At 38.8% G+C, this 16,086-nt stretch overlaps 1 protein-coding gene across 1 annotated transcript; it reads left to right on the forward strand.

Annotated features, from left to right (window-relative positions):
• The first annotated feature begins 590 nt into the window (after nt 1–590).
• ANKRA2 (ankyrin repeat, family A (RFXANK-like), 2) lies at nt 591–8,322 on the forward strand. Its single transcript, XM_010081333.1, has 8 exons — nt 591–957; nt 2,955–3,113; nt 4,515–4,580; nt 5,956–6,053; nt 6,223–6,348; nt 6,735–6,801; nt 6,893–6,973; nt 7,987–8,322. Exons 1-8 carry the CDS (start codon nt 657–659, stop codon nt 8,040–8,042), a joined length of 954 nt encoding a protein of 317 aa, XP_010079635.1. The 5' UTR covers nt 591–656; the 3' UTR covers nt 8,043–8,322.
• The last annotated feature ends 7,764 nt before the right edge of the window (nt 8,323–16,086 follow it).

Below are 16,086 nucleotides of genomic sequence, written 5' to 3' on the forward strand. Positions count from 1 at the left end.
CCGCTGCGGAGCCCGGCCGGACGCTGGGCTTCCCGCGGTGCTGCCAAAAAGCGCCGGGTGTTCGGGGATATTTTCCTGTCATGGATCGAAAAGGGAATTACGGTTTTCCTACACGTATGGTAGAAGCTATTTATTTCGCTCAGGTTGTGAAGGGACTTAAAGTTATAAAAGGACATAAAGTCACTTTGACTTTTCCTTCAAGTCTAACGTTTTTAGGTTACAAAGGTATCTTCTTGTAGCTTGTTCCTCTCTTGGTATAAACGTGATCAGTAGTGGTGGGTTTTTGGTTTTTTTTTTTTTTTGGAACTAGACTAATATTCTGAAACATCACTTAGATGAAAATCCTACTGGCTTCGTCATGGAATTTGGCTTAAATATCCATGTGATAAAATTTAAATGGAGGATTTGGTCAGTAGCTTGTGACAGCAGTAAGATTGATATTTCACCAAGGTTTTGACGATCAAAACCAAATGCCATAAGCTTAAATTAAGGCAAGTTTGGTGTATTTTTATGCATTTCTTTACCAGCATGTTAATCTATGTCACATATGTTCAGTTGCAGGTTGTTCCAGCATCGGGATTTCTAGATACAGCCTGATTGGCCAGAGCTGCTTTTGGCTAGAAGCTATGAAGAAACATATTGCATAAAACTTTTACATGACTGACACCATGGCATCTTCAACAAACTTAGATGTTGGGGCTCAGTTAATTGTGGAAGAATGTACCACCAGCTACAGCCTTCCACCCATGCCAGACATTAAGGTGGAGCACCAGCTTGACTCTAGCGCAGAGGAAGGCCCGGCTCAGAGTGTCGCCATGGGAATGAAGTTCATTTTGCCCAATAGATTTGATATGAATGTCTGCTCACGATTTGTGAAATCTTTGAATGAGGAAGACAGTAAAAATATTCAAGATCAAGTTAACTCTGACCTGGAAGTGGCATCCGTCTTGTTTAAAGGTTGAACTTTATGGTACAAATTGTTATATGTGGACTGTGTCATCCTGTTAAGCTGCTGTGTTTTTTAAAAAAGAGCCTCTGCCTTCTGTGTGTGTTAATCAGTAATAGTTTTCTAAGATTTGTTCCCCTAATATTTTTATTATATGCTTAATTGATTATTAATGTAAAATTAATTTCCCCCAAGGTTATTTTTTAAATCACATTTTAAATTATTTAATTGAAAAAGTAGTGGTGCAACAAGTCTCTAATCTAGTAAGAGCTGATGTTGGTTATGAAAACAAGCTTACATCATTTGTGTAGCATGTCCTACAACATGCTACACGTTGTTGAATCTATGTCTTTACTACTGAAAGCACTGTGTGATCATTTCAACTTTAGCAGCTTTCTGCAGCACGTTTCAGCTTTTCACTAGTACGATGACAAAGTAACAGAGGTCATGCGGTTGTCTTTGTTTTATCCATATGGCTGGACAGAGCCTGTAGTTGTAGGGATTGGCTTGCCAGTTCAGCTTTGCACCACCTGAAAGTGAATGTTGCTGCAATTCTGTATCCCTGCAGCTAATCTCCAGCCATTTCTGGGCAGCTTCATCAGAACTGATCTGTGCTTTTTCATGGCTGAAGGTATTGACAGAGAACAGAATGAGGATTTCCATCTGTTGCCCCATAACAATTGTGCTTCCCAGTGCTCCCTGTAATATTTGAGACTCTTAGTCATGTATCTTTTTGTGAGGTTGAATTTTTCCCATTTCCAATAACAAACACAGACCTATTGTGGATTTTGATGATTTCACTGATTTGTATTGTTTGGCTGCAGTTCAGCCATTATAATTTTCAAACATTTTGATTTGCAGGCCCTAAGTGCTTACTAGTGGAGCTGCAGACCTGAACAGCAAATTTAGACCCATCAGCGATAGGGTGGTTTTTCTTAGGTAACATTTGTGAACCCCTTAGAAGTAGTCCTGCAGATCCAGGGACCGCAGGTCAAAATTTCCTGGTAGGTGTCTTAATTTGATCTTGTCAGCTGTAGCTATTTGATTGGCAAACAAAGTGTAATTTCATTTTCATCCTGTTACCCTCTACTTTTAATTGTGATCATTAAATTCTCTATGGTGTGCATTCAGTGTGCATGTTAATTAGCTTCTAGTCATTAATTATTAGTGCACACTGGTGTCAAATCAGTTTAGCCAACAGTGGAGTTTAATCCTTCAATATTTTTCCAGTATTAAATCAGTTAGCTTCTTAAAAAAATTTGGCTTCTCTAAACGTACTTTTGAGAATTAGAAGCCAAGATAACGTACATATTTTGTAATAAAATGCTGTTAGATTTTAATAACTAGAAAAGTTACTACAAATGAACACAGCAGTGCTGAATTACTTATTGAATTCTAAGTGGTGACCTGCTGTTGCATTTTATGTAAGTTAGCGTGGAATATCTCTCTTCCTGCTGGATAAGTATTCATAAGGCATTCATAATGCATTTGCAATTTTATCCAACAGGAGTGGAAAAAGTCCTGGTGAAGAAAATTAGCGAAGGTCATCTCTACCCATGCAGTGGACTGGTTAGAGAGTGGACAAAGTGATGAGCTGAGCAGTTACCTTACTACCTGACTGACCAGAGCTGCATCATGTTATTGCACTGGAGAGTGTTAGTGAGGGTGTGACAGGCTAAGTGGAACCATCCTACCTGATAAATCCATGCCAGGTGTGTTGAAAATCTAGACAAAGGCTTACCTCATTTAGACACCAACTTGTCTCTGGGTGACTTTACGCCACACTGAACATAGAGGGTAGTAGCATTGTTTTATGCCAGAAATAAATACAGCCCTCTATTCAGTTCTCACAAAACAGAGTGGTAAAACCACGTCACAAAGCTTACTTGATCAGGGTTTTAAAGATCTTATGATACTGGTGCTTTCTAGTTTGTCTTGTAATCTGTGGCTTGCTTTTAATGCTCTTAACTAGTACTAAAATCGTGTCTGTTTTCTCTGTTCAATGTAGCTGAATGCAACATACACACTTCTCCTTCCCCTGGTATCCAAGTAAGACACGTTTATACTCCATCAACTACTAAGCATTTCTCACCAATAAAACAATCAACTACCCTAACTAACAAACACAGGGGAAACGAAGTCTCTACAACACCTCTGCTTGTAAATTGTAAGTATCCTTCTGCCTTACTGTTAATAATTATTTTGTGAACTGACTGTTAGAAGCTTGACAGATTTTTCCAATTTTTTTTTTTTTGGTGTTGTAATGACCTTTAATATAGGGAGGAAACAAGGAGATAGTCCTGTCTAATTTTACATGATTCCAACCATAAGATAGTAATCCACCTGCTGTATTGAATTCATGACTGAAGCATATTTTCCAGAAAGGATCCAATTCATTATTTAAAAAATATAGATAAGATAAAGATTTGTCTGATCCTTTGTGAGCTTTATGTTAATGTGCTTCAAATACTGGTTTTCAGAACTTGTGCATCTTGTAAAATTTATTAAAATTGGATGATGGTAAGTGCTACAGACTACTGCAGATGCCATGATTGTCACGGATCTTGAAAGTCAAGACAGCAGTAGTATTTATGGGGGTTTTTTTATTCTTGTCAAGTATGTTCTTTATAAATTTATTAACTGTCATTTACTTCACCTAGAAATTATTTACTCTGTAAATTATAAATCCAATATTTAAAAAAAGGTTGCTTAAATGGGAAAAATTAATCTGGAGCTGCAACACTGCAGCATAGGCCTCTGAACCAACTACGCAGTCTTTCTGGAAAAAAAATCAAACTTTCATGTAGTGAATAGGAACAGGACACTGAACACTTACATATTATGTAATCATTAGCTGATTTTGTTATTATATAATGTGGATAATGTATTATATATTCCCTCCTGAGCACCTTTCAGACCTTCTCCAAGTTGTAATTATCAAAACCATGCAGCTGTCCACAGTTTACTGTGGGATCAGTGATTTTTTTCTTCATAATCTGTTTAAGAATTATTCTGGTTTTAATGCTTAGTACTTTTTATTAAAAATTAAAAAAAACCCCAACCACAATCTTTTTCTTCCCCTGTAGATGTCATGTTGTGTATAGTTTTGTAATGTCTGATCTGTTCCACAGTGGAGTGAGAGTCATGCTATGGGGTTTACTGAGCAGCGTGACAGGTTTCTTGATAGGAGATGATCTCTTTTTAAACTACACAGCCTTAATTTATCACATGATGCTTTTTTTTTTTTTCATTTGATAAATGTTCATAATCTGATCTTGGATTGCTGATGAAGCAGCAGAGTAGAGAAGAGAACATGTTGCCTTCTAAAGAGTCAGTGTAGGAAGTATCTTTACTTTCTAGTATGATTTATACATTGGTTAAAAAAATTACCTAAACCTGTGAAACTCTTTGGAAACTTTGCAGTTTTTAAGATAGTGATTCCAGTTCAGTACACTCTCAAATCCAAGTTCTGTATTGCTCAAGACAATGGACACGTTAGGCCCAGCTACAAATAGAGCAGAATGAAATCTGGTGTGTGTAACACATGCTTTTTTTTCCCTTTTTGCAGCCTTATCAGTTCATCAGCTGGCTGCTCAGGGAGAAATGTTGTATCTGGCCACACGTATTGAACAAGGTGAGACAGAGGGAGGTTAAATGCCTTCCTTTTTCCTTCAGGACATTTATACCCTGTTGTGTTTGACATTTTCCCCAAAGCTGAATTAAAATTAGTCCTCAATTCAGGTACAAATTGAAGGACATTTGAGGTATCTGTATTTGTGGATGTAGACTATTGTTCCACATCAGTCTTATATTTACTCATTGCTATGGTTTGAATTTTAAACTAAACATTAGCGTTAATAGGAGTTGTAGATAAATCCTTCCTCACACTGCCTCCTCAGCTGCATAGGTAGTCTACAGGAATGAGAAGGGAGAATCTGTTAGTTCTATCAGGATAATTAACTTTTTTTAAAAAATTATCTTTGTAATTTAAAACACATTTCTGTTAATGGTGGCTTTCCAATTCTATTTAATCAATCAACATATAGAGCTATATGTTGGTAATTTAAGCCATGGCTCGCACCTGCAATATCATAGTGCTCCTCATTGTGAGTTGAGTGATAGTCTTCAGTGTGACATTTGTGTGTCCGTAATACATATACAAAATTTCAACTCTATATAATGTATTGAATTGAGTACTGTTAAAAGTATATTCTTATTGTGTTATTAGTAACCAGCCATGCTTTCAGTGCAACTTTGTTGAAATGTGTACTGGAAAGCAGGTAACGAGTCATCGAATTTATATACGTTGTAATGACCCATGTATATGGAAAGCAAATCTATTCTGGAGTGTCAGTAAGAGTTAAAAATACATATTATGGTGCTTATGCTGTAAGCATGGGATTTTTTAAGTACGTAGATATTAAACAAAAATCCAACTCGGGTATCTCAGTCACCCAATTGTTAAAAAAGTTTTTTCATTCTTCCAGCTGCGCTAGAAGTAGACCTTAATCATTTCCACAAAACACCCTATTGTTTACATGAACTTTGGGGGGATTGGAGTTATACTATCTATATTGCTTTACAAGCTAATTCTTTAAAAGATTATGTGGCTCACTCTATTGAAAAAAAGCACTCTCTGCATAATACTGAATGTTGCTCTTTATTTTTCAAGCAGCCCTTCTCTTCTTTACAAAGATAAAGCCCAGATTACAGACAATTTGTAACATTTCTGAGTAAAAACAGAACTTGATTTATAGAGCTTAAAAAACAAAAAAATAAACCCAACTCTTAAATTTTACTGTGGTCAGCTGGATGTTTGTTTCTCTCTTGGACAAAGATATTTGCACCACCATTGGGACAGAATTTTGTTTTTAAAGTTAAGATGAGAATTACTTTTAGGACACACTGGTACCTCAGTCCATTCATCATGGATACGTCAACGTATTTCACCAGCTCATACAGTTCATTAGTGAAATGAATTGCTAAGTTGCGTATTTTTATTTAAACAGAAAATGTGATCAATCATAAGGATGAAGAAGGATTTACTCCTCTGATGTGGGCTGCAGCTCATGGGCAGATTGCAGTAGTGGAATTTCTCCTCCAGAATGTAAGGAAAAAACATAATTTTAAATTTCTTTACTTACTTTTTAGTTCAATTTGCCTTCCTAAGTTTGCCAATGCTACTTTACAATTAAAAGTTTTAAAGTTAAGTTCTGTGTGAAACCTCACATTTAAAAAAGACATGGTTAATTTGATTTTTTTAATTATTCTGTCAGGGTGCAGATCCTCAGATTTTGGGTAAAGGGCGAGAAAGTGCCCTCTCACTGGCTTGCAGTAAAGGATACACAGATATTGTCAAAATGCTGCTCGACTGTGGAGTTGATGTCAATGAGTATGACTGGGTAAGACTCTTAGCTTGAATTTGTGTCAGAGGGTGCTTTGGTCAGAAATTTGAAGAGGGCATAGCACTGGCTTGGGTTTGAAAATTGTTCTACCTCTTCTGGAATACGAGAGTTTCAGAACTTCCATAGGATAAGGGATAAGTTGGCCCTACTAGTTCTGACTTCTCAGTAAAAAGAGAATGAGACTAACACTGAGTCCTTGTAGAGAAGGGTGAGCTTACAGTCTAAACTGTAGAAGATGGAAGTTGTGACAAACCAAAACAGAACCTCATTTTTATAAAAACTGTGAAGTCTCCTGCTATGTTGAAGTATACTGGTGTGTTAAGGAATTACAGTTGCATACTGCTCAATCATTAAGTGTCTAAGGCTTTTCCCTGCTTTTGCAGAATGGAGGCACACCTCTACTATATGCAGTACATGGGAACCATGTGAAATGTGTGAAAATTCTCCTTGGTAAGCAGACTGTCCAAACTGCATTATCAGTAATAATGTACTATCAGCTCTCATGGCCAGAAATGGAAATTCCTTTTCCTCTTTTACATAGAAAGTGGTGCCGATCCAACTATCGAAACAGATGCTGGTTATAATTCCATGGATTTGGCTGTAGCCTTGGGGTATCGCAGTGGTGAGTATTGCAAATGTAAATTCTTTATTTTTACTGCTCCTTGTTTATGTAACTGCTGTAACAGCCTAATAGAGGTTTTGCAGCTGTAAGAAGATCCCTGTCCTTGAAGTCTTAATACACCTAAATGTATTGGCCCAAAATGGGTAGCAGTTTCCATCTCTATCTCAGAAAGCCAGGTACCAAATAAGAAAATGTCACTGACCTGGATCTGCATCTGTGGACACAAATAACGGTGTGTAGGGGTGACTGAGCCATGATCCAGACAAAGGGAGCTGAGCTGGTCCCCCACCCTGTACAAAGGATGGTGTGTTGCACACTGGACAGTGATAAGAGGCCTGCAGGCCTATGGAACTCTCTTGATTGGCATGATGTGATGCAGTTTTCAAAACCTTGTTCCCCTGTCATACCAGCTCTACCTCTAGTTTATCTTGGAGGCAGACAGTAATGGTGCCAGGATCAGTGAATCAGGCTACCTTACTTGGTTCTGGAAAACAGGCAAAGAAGGGACTCTTCATTGTTTTTACCTCATGCTGCCTTCACTTTGAAAGCTGTGAGAAGTCTGTTGTTGCAGAAATGAACCCAGCACTGCACATGTAGCTTCTCCAAGCAGAGCTCTGCTCTTATGGGAGGGCCAGTAGCTTCACTTATGTCTAGATGTAGGACTACTTAAAGAGAATCTCAAAAAAATCCACAAAAGTAGTTTCTAATAAGCATGTTTCCATTTATAGGCTTAAAATTTTGCTTTCCATAGGCTATCTACCTATTCAAAACGGAGATCAGATCATCGCCAAAAAACATCATCTGCCTTACTGAGTATATTGTTTTTGCGTTATATTAGGCTTCTATTTTTTGAAGGAATGCAAACTCTCTTCCTAGAGTGCATTTATTCCTGTCTGTTTTTTATTAAGTGATTGTCCAGGACAAGCCAGCATCTGCCAGAAAAAAATAGTACAACCCTAAGGACATGAAAAAACATTGAACACTGATTAACCTGATTTTTTTCTCTGCTTTAGTTCAACAGGTTATTGAGTCTCATTTATTAAGGCTACTTCAAAATATCAAGGAATAATGGCTGGCTCTTCTGTACTGCCAGTTCTTGGCTTGGAGATTTGAACTGCTTTTTAGCACTGTAATCAGTGACAAGGGTTGGTTGTTTTGTAACTTTACCTCAGTTCAACTATTTGCTGTTTTTAGTTAAGTTTTTGAATATGCTTCCTCTTCTTCCATTTTTATTCATAGAAATATGTGATGTCATCCTTTTGTTAAATATATTTTATATAATTTTAGAAGAAAACGTCAATTGTCGTGCATGAAAAAATGTGTAAATAAAACCAGTTTTGACCACCTAAAAGTTTACACTAAGTGCAGTGGGTGGCATGATGCTACTTGATCACATCATTGATACATATTCACAGGAAGAAATTTGTTTAGATATTGAGGTGTATCACCATAGAAGATAGATGTCTTTACTGTTAATAATACCAATGTGCTCCGTTTTCAAGATCCCCCTTAATACTACTGTGTCAGATTTTGCCTTTGTCCAATTTTTAAGAAGTTGGTAGTAAATTGAAGGACTTTGATGATGGTAGTTTAATTCCTGCGTGATTTCTTTACACCTGCCTCTGCTTTCCTGTTGTAGTCCTGAAACAACTAGGCCAGAGTGTCCTACGTAGAACTTTCTCTGGTATAAGGAAGCCTAATTGCAAATGCAGAATTCCTAGCTCCTACATATCCTCCCTGCAGTGGCTGAAAGCAGACATCAGCTGTATGGGAAGAGAAGCCAGAGCCTACGGCATTCCAGCCTTCTTCAGCCACAGTGTGATCCTTTGGGATCACAGAATCATAGAATAGCTTGAGGTGGAAGGGACCCATAAGGATCACTGAGTCCAACTCCCTGCTCCTTGCAGGACTACCTAAAACTAAACCACATGACCAAGAGCATCGTCCAGATGCTCCTTGAACTCTTGACAGGCATGGTGCTGTGACCACTTCACTGGGGAGCCTGTTCAAGCGACCAATGACCCTCTCTCAGTGAAGAACCTTTTCCTAATGTCTACTCTGAACTTCCCCTGATGAAGCTTTATTCTGTTTCCTCATGTCCTATCACTGGTCACCAGAGAGAGGAAATTCACACCTCCTGTTCTGTTTCCCCCCTTGATGAAAATGTAAGCTGTGTTGAGGTCACCCCTCAGCCTTTTCTTCTTCGAGGTGAACAAACCAAGTGACCTTAGCCACTTGTAAGTCTTGCCTTCAAAACTTTTCGCCATCTTGGTCACCCTCCTCCAGACACACTGTGATAGTTTGATGTGCTTCTTATATTGAGGTGCCCAAAACTGCACAGTTTCCAGTGTCTCACCACCAGATGTCCCAGTGTAGCTGTTCAGTTAGAACAGCAATTATGATTTTGAAATTAGTTGAAAAATCAGGGAAACTTAACTGTTTTTCTGAGACTCATACACTTAATCAAAACTACACTGAGTGATGAGATGTGAGTTTTGCTCACATAACAGATAAGCTTTTGGAAAAGACTTCTCAGAAGCTTTTCCCCTGACAATATATGCGAATCCCTCATGTGGTGTTAACATGTTTCCATGAGTATTTATCCTTTGTGTCCACTAGAGGTCTGGCATCTGGTCACATACATACACTCCTAATCCCTGCCTTTCTTCCCCAGTCCATGGGTAGTGAGCCCAATCTCCAGTTTACTCTCCACCCTAGAGTTCAGAAGACATCAGTGGATCCAGGTAAATTACTGTATTCCTGGTATAGTGTCTCCACCATGTTTAATTTTTCTATTTGAAAATTTTGAAAATCATTCCATACACAAAGGAAATCAATACTGTTTAAAGTACATACATTGTGATCCTGATCAAAGGCACTGGAAGGCTGGGGAACAATCCAGCAGAGTTCTTTGAATCAGAGACAGAGAAATAATTAATTCAAAATGCTAACTTTGTTATTTCAAAGTGACTCAATATACAATAGGGGAAAAGGTAGGGGGAAAAATCCAAACCTACATGGATTAAACCTGAATTTGCATGCAAATTTCTCTCTGATTCTGTACAGAAACATCTGCAGTGTATAAAAGGTGTAAATTGGTCAGAATTAACCTCTGAAAGGTGGTTTGTGTGAGAGCTAGTAGGGAGATGCATTTCTTTCATGAAACTGAAATGGAATGAACATTAAGGGAGGTGAAGCAAGAAAATGTAACTGATACTGCAAGTGTTGGTGAAATCCTTGCTGCATTTAAGTGTTACTGTCTCCCAGGCTTAGACACTTGTATTTTTTCATGGAGGGTTTACACTTAGTTTCACTAAATCATGCATGATTAAATCAGATTAAAGAAACAGTAAATCTGTCATGCCTTGGAAACACGAGAGGGACATTGTTTCACTATCAAAATCTAGAAAAATGTCTTATTGTAAGTAATTTTAAAATAGAATAATAGGAAGTGGCAATTACTGTAAAGTTGCATACTAGAAATACTGAGATTTAATGGCTTTGTACAAACAAATGTTGAACTTCCCTGTTTGTTGGAAAACCAATGCAAATAAAATGCAAACTGTGTTTTCTTGAAGTACCTTAACCTGAGCCATTTCTGATTAATTTTTAAGATGTCTTATGTGTAGACATGCTCTATAAGTACACATAAGGAACAGAATTTCCTTTTTCTATATCATTTGTGTTAAAGGAAAGTACTTGTTATAAATGATGAACATTCAATATCTGCTTTGCATTTTGTCATGAACTTCAGTCAGCATTGAGTTAATAAACTGACTCAACTATTTCCTGGAAATGTATTTTAGAAAATGCATTTTTTTATTAAATGGGAAAATAGAAAAATAGAGGAATGTAGATTAAGACAGCAAAATGTAAAATTTCTTCCATCTCTTTGCTGTAGAATTTCAAGCAATTGTCAGATGGTAATCACCACACATCCCATGAATGCGAGTACAAAGATGAAAATGGTCATCTTTCAGAAGCTGTTTCCTGCATTAAGAGGCCTTTCTATAGCATAACATTACACTGCTAAGGCAGTGAACGTGGAAGTGGAGTTTTCTGTGGCTCTTTTGAGGGCCCTGCAGGGAACAGGCAGCAGTATTTCATAAGCTATGATTCAAACACCCTGAGGACAACTTAGAGCTAGCAAACTAGGAGGCAAAAAAAATTTACGCAAAGGATAAGCTTACTCACTGGGAAAAAACACTGTCAAGAAAGCACAGACAACTGCAGATTATGCAATATTAAGAGCATGTTTCACCTACTTTGTATTTCTCTGAGGCACAACAATGAATTATTTTTTCTCTTGGTGTAAATACTCAGTACCCAGTTTTCTTTGTTTATAGTGGTAAAAATGTTAAAGCCCCTAATTCAGCATTGATAAGCGTTTTGAAATGTCAGCCTGCTGGTTTTGCTTTCGTGAATGATTTCTGTAGCTTCTGAGAGCAGGGAGAAGACACCAGGAGTTACTTTTGAACCACACCTACAGGTCTGAAGGCAGCAGTGTTTCCTTGCCCTGGCATGCCACAAGACTAGAGGAGTTTGAAAATTCTGCAATCGAAATCTTAACTCCAAGTTGATTCTCCCCAAACCTTTTACCAAAAGCTCTTGCCACTGTAATTCCTTACAGGAATGTTAATAAAATATTTTACATTTGAACTGGAATGACAGCATACTGTTTCAGAGTGCTAGAGAACAAGCTGCTTCTCACGATTTAAGTTATTTTTGCCGAACTCAATGTGCAGCATGTAATCACAGATGTCATGAACTCTGCCTCACAAAACAGATTGCCTAGCACAATGTCATGTAGTAGTAACAGCCAAACACTTCAGAGCTGCACAAAGTCTTTGTCTCACACATTCGTGTCTGACTTTTCAGGGTATTCTGTCTATTTAACAGAGGGAGTACACAACAAATGAACTCCAGTCTGCAATGCAGTGGGTATGACATTTGTCAGAATTAGCAGTCAGTTACAGCTATGCTGGCTGCAACAGCTTAGAAACCTTGCAGTGCAAGACAGAAAGGCTTTATCTGCCTGGCAGGAAGATAAAAGAAAGCTAAAGAAGCAAGGAGCTCTGTTCCTAGAGGGAAATAATAACATATGTGTGAAACAATTCTGCCAAGAAGAAAACTAAATTTTACACATCCACTTTGAAATTGTGCAAAGAAATTCTGCTTTCTCACAGTCAGGCAATAGCTGAGCTAGAAACTGAACGAATGAAGACAGTGAGGAATAACCATAAATAGATTTTTAATAATTGATTAAAAGAAGTTAAGATGCTGTCTGTAAAGCCATTGTTAAAGGAACTGTGACCGGAACCCCCTGCTCCCAACCCCTGGTAATGTGGTCAGAATAACTAGCACCATTTCACAAGCAGCCATTCTCTGGGACCCAGCAGATGACGTATTCGTTCTCTTTCCCCTCATTATTGGGCCTGGAGGTCCTGTGCACCAAGTACACAATCCAAACAGATTTCTTCTTCCCCTGGGCACCAGGCTGATTACTCCGTTCCTTGCCGGTCCCAGGCACCCAGCCAGCCCGGTGTTGTTGATGGCCTCACCACAGAACAGGGGAGCGTGACAGAGCACTCTGTAAAACCAAGCAGTTACAAGTCCTAAGGTGAAACTTGGACCAGAACTGGTGCTCGACAGTGCGATCGGGACCCCTGGGGGGGCAGAGACACCTCCACAATCCTCTGCTTCCTCCAGGGACTGAGGAGTGACTCATAAATCTTTAATGTGATTCTCGAGTCTAGATTATGATTGTTATCTTGATAGAGCAAATCATGTATTAAGATCCAACCCAATGTGCAGAGGGTTGAGGTGATTACAAACCATAAATTAAGTTAGTATCTAGGGGATTAGAAATTATAAATTGAGTTGTATTATAAATTCTGTATTATGCTACTTATAAATTGTACTATGATTCTGCATGTAGAAATCCTGTGCAATTCGAATAATAAGTTTTGTGCTATCATAATATCTCATTAAGAAAAAAAGCTTGAATTCTAACTAAAACTTGGTACCATCATAATTCTGCCAGTGATCCCTAAAAGAACCTGTCTGTCCCCTCAGTGTCAGGTGACAGAAACATAACTTCATATCTACACATTTTCACTGAGATAGGATTCTGTCAAGGGAGGAGTTAATCACATACAATGTTAGCATTACTATTTGCACGTAAATTTGATGAGCACTTTGTAACACTCTTCCCCCTCAGTTCCGGTTTTCCCTGGGGCTGTTACTAGTTCCACGGTTGCTTTCTTTGTTCATCTGTCTTGGACGTTGAATTCCGCACTTAGAATTCTGAGACAGGTTGGTTTTTTTTTTAAATCTCCCAGACCTTCCCAGGGTAGAGCCTCATCTCCCTCTAATCTCCTGTGGGTTTTTCCTTGGTATTAAAAAAATTAAAAGGAAAAATCGGTATCCTGCACCTCCTCATGCTGCACAGGGAGTTAAGTACCCACAGCAGGGATCGAAGATAGGGCCTCAGCTCTCCACCTTTTCCAAGGTCCATGTGAGGTGATCACAGCTCCGCACTGTGGCACCAGAAGCAATTCTCTCCCAGGCCACAATGTCAAGGTTTCCCTTGTGGCACTCTTCAGAGAATTCAGCAGTTGCTATGCCAGTGGAGTTACGGCAGAAAGAACTACTATTACTCAACTCCAAGGAGACAAATCAGCCACTGAACCTTATTCTTACTTGACTGAGGAACAACACAGACAAAATTCTACTTATGGCATGCACCAATTTTGGATTTCCAAAGCTGTTTTACTGTGCATTGCTCCTATTCTTCCAGTAACCTTTAAGCAACCTTAAAGCTCACTTCTTTTAAACCCTGATGATGCTACTTAACTCGCGGCCTGAAGAGACATCTGTAAACTAAGGCTAGAACCACCATTTATTTTCCAGAACTGTTTTCTAGCCGTACTTGGAACAAAAAGTGTCAGAAGTAGAGTAACCATGAAAGTCTATCCCAAATCTAGGTAACTTGTTCCACCTAAGCAGTTCACCTTCCAGCTCTAGGTAATCCCCATCATGAACCAGATGCAATGCCATATTTTCATGAAACTGTAAAAGATAAGGGACAGAAAAAAAGAGAAAGACTATTTACTGGGATGATAGACCAAAATCTGTTCTGCATTTTTCACTAGGAAGATGATTGTTAGGGGCATTATTCCAGCAGAGTTTTTCCTTAACGTTGTGGACCAGACTTTTTTTCCTTTACAACAGTATAAATCACTGTAGTGCAGACACAGCCCGTCACTAGACTGGTCATAATTAGAATTGTTATAGCAGTTCCACTTGCATGCACCTCCTCCTGTGCAGCACCCAGAGCTTTCAGGAAGTACACTGCTCTGTCTGGCAATTAATGTATAACGGGGTGAATTAGGAATCCAGTCACTCAGAACTTTAAAGATCAAAGATATTGTTAGGGGTTAGTCCTAGGAATGACGTTTGAATAGATCTTTCTGTTGAGGTTGATTCGTCACCAAATTAAGCTAGCAACTCTCTAGGCATACAGGACTGTAAAGCATGTCAGTCAATCTTCAGCAGATGAGCAGTGAAGAAGCCAACCGTACACTCACAAATCAGCAGGGAAGGTTGCAGAGCCCCACAGAAAGTGGGATGTAAGCTGGGCACAGGAACAAGGTGGATTACAGCTGTGGGACTGCACTGTATAGCTCATCCTTTTCCTGCAGGAAGAAACCTAAGTAATCTCTAGATAATACTCTGAAAAAACCCTCTGCATTGTGGGGAACATTGTTTTGATTCATTACGTAAACCAATTGCATGTGCTCCTTTTTTAGCACTGAAATCAAAACACGACAAATACAGCCACATGACATGCTTTTCAGAGTCCACAAGTTTTTCTAACACATCAGCATTCCTATTTCATACACAGAAAATACAGCATACAGGACAGTATGATTTTCACACAAATCCTAGTATATATCACTTACAAGTGAGGACCTACCATACCACCCAATGGCTTGACTCAACCTTCCTATATTATTGTCATCTAGAGGACACTGGATGATGTGCAACCTGCAGGCCAACTTCATGTGCCAGCACTTAGACACGCTTCTAGCACAGCTGAAAAATGGGCAAGCTCTGGCTAAACCCTATAAATCCCTGCACCCTGCATTTGTAGCCATTAGGCTACACCTAGATTATCTTAAATGTTATAACCTAAAGGACTCAAAACACAGTTGCTTCTGAAAATGCACTGCAAAAACAGCTTGCCTACCTATTCTGTATCTCTGGTATAAGGTCTGTCGTGAGTACAGGGTAAGATCACAGGCATGACAACATTGCTATTGTCTCCAAGAAGGCTTTTGTTTAGAAGCATTATGTTCTTCTGCCCACATAAAATGTGACGGTTTCAAGAAGATCCATGGCCTCACAGAAAATATATGGGAGCATCCTTGAAGGCTCAAGTCCCCATTGGAATTTAACTTCCAGCCTGCTGACATACTTTATCTGTCAAGTATACTTATTTCTTGATTAAACTAGAGAGTTACAGAGGTGGGACATAATTGAAAAAGCAAAAGTAAAAACAATTTCCAGGTTTTGCAATTTTCAGTGCTTAATTTTCAAGGTACAGATAATTAAAATAGGACAATGCTGAAACACGAGGAACAAATATAATGGGAGTAGAGGGTCTAATGTGAGAGGTCTGGCACACTAATGACAATCCATCTATTCTGAAGTTCCTGACAGAGGTCAGCCTAGACACCAGTGTATACGTCCATGAGTTCACATCTAAGCAAATCTTAATTTTGTATGCTGGTGGAAGAAGAGGACGCAGTGAATCCTCAGACCTGTAGGCTATTCCACCCTCTACGAACAGTAAAGCGCACACAAAAAAATCTTAAAGACCACCACCCCTGGGTTAGGAATTACTGGAGCATGAAATACTGCAGTTGTACATGGGTATTGTTTATCCAATTGCTGCCCCCAACATATGCTAAAGGCTAACCCCCAGCTGCATGAGCTGGCTATGCTGGTTTCATGTCATTTAGGAACTTTCCTAGACCAGAAAGAGCTGCACCATCTCCTGATTCCCAATACTAAGTGCTGCAAAGAAGACAGAGGGAAATAAATGAATT

This window comes from Pterocles gutturalis, unplaced genomic scaffold (genome assembly GCF_000699245.1).
Source record: "Pterocles gutturalis isolate BGI_N339 unplaced genomic scaffold, ASM69924v1 scaffold20234, whole genome shotgun sequence".
Taxonomy (NCBI): domain Eukaryota; kingdom Metazoa; phylum Chordata; class Aves; order Pterocliformes; family Pteroclidae; genus Pterocles; species Pterocles gutturalis.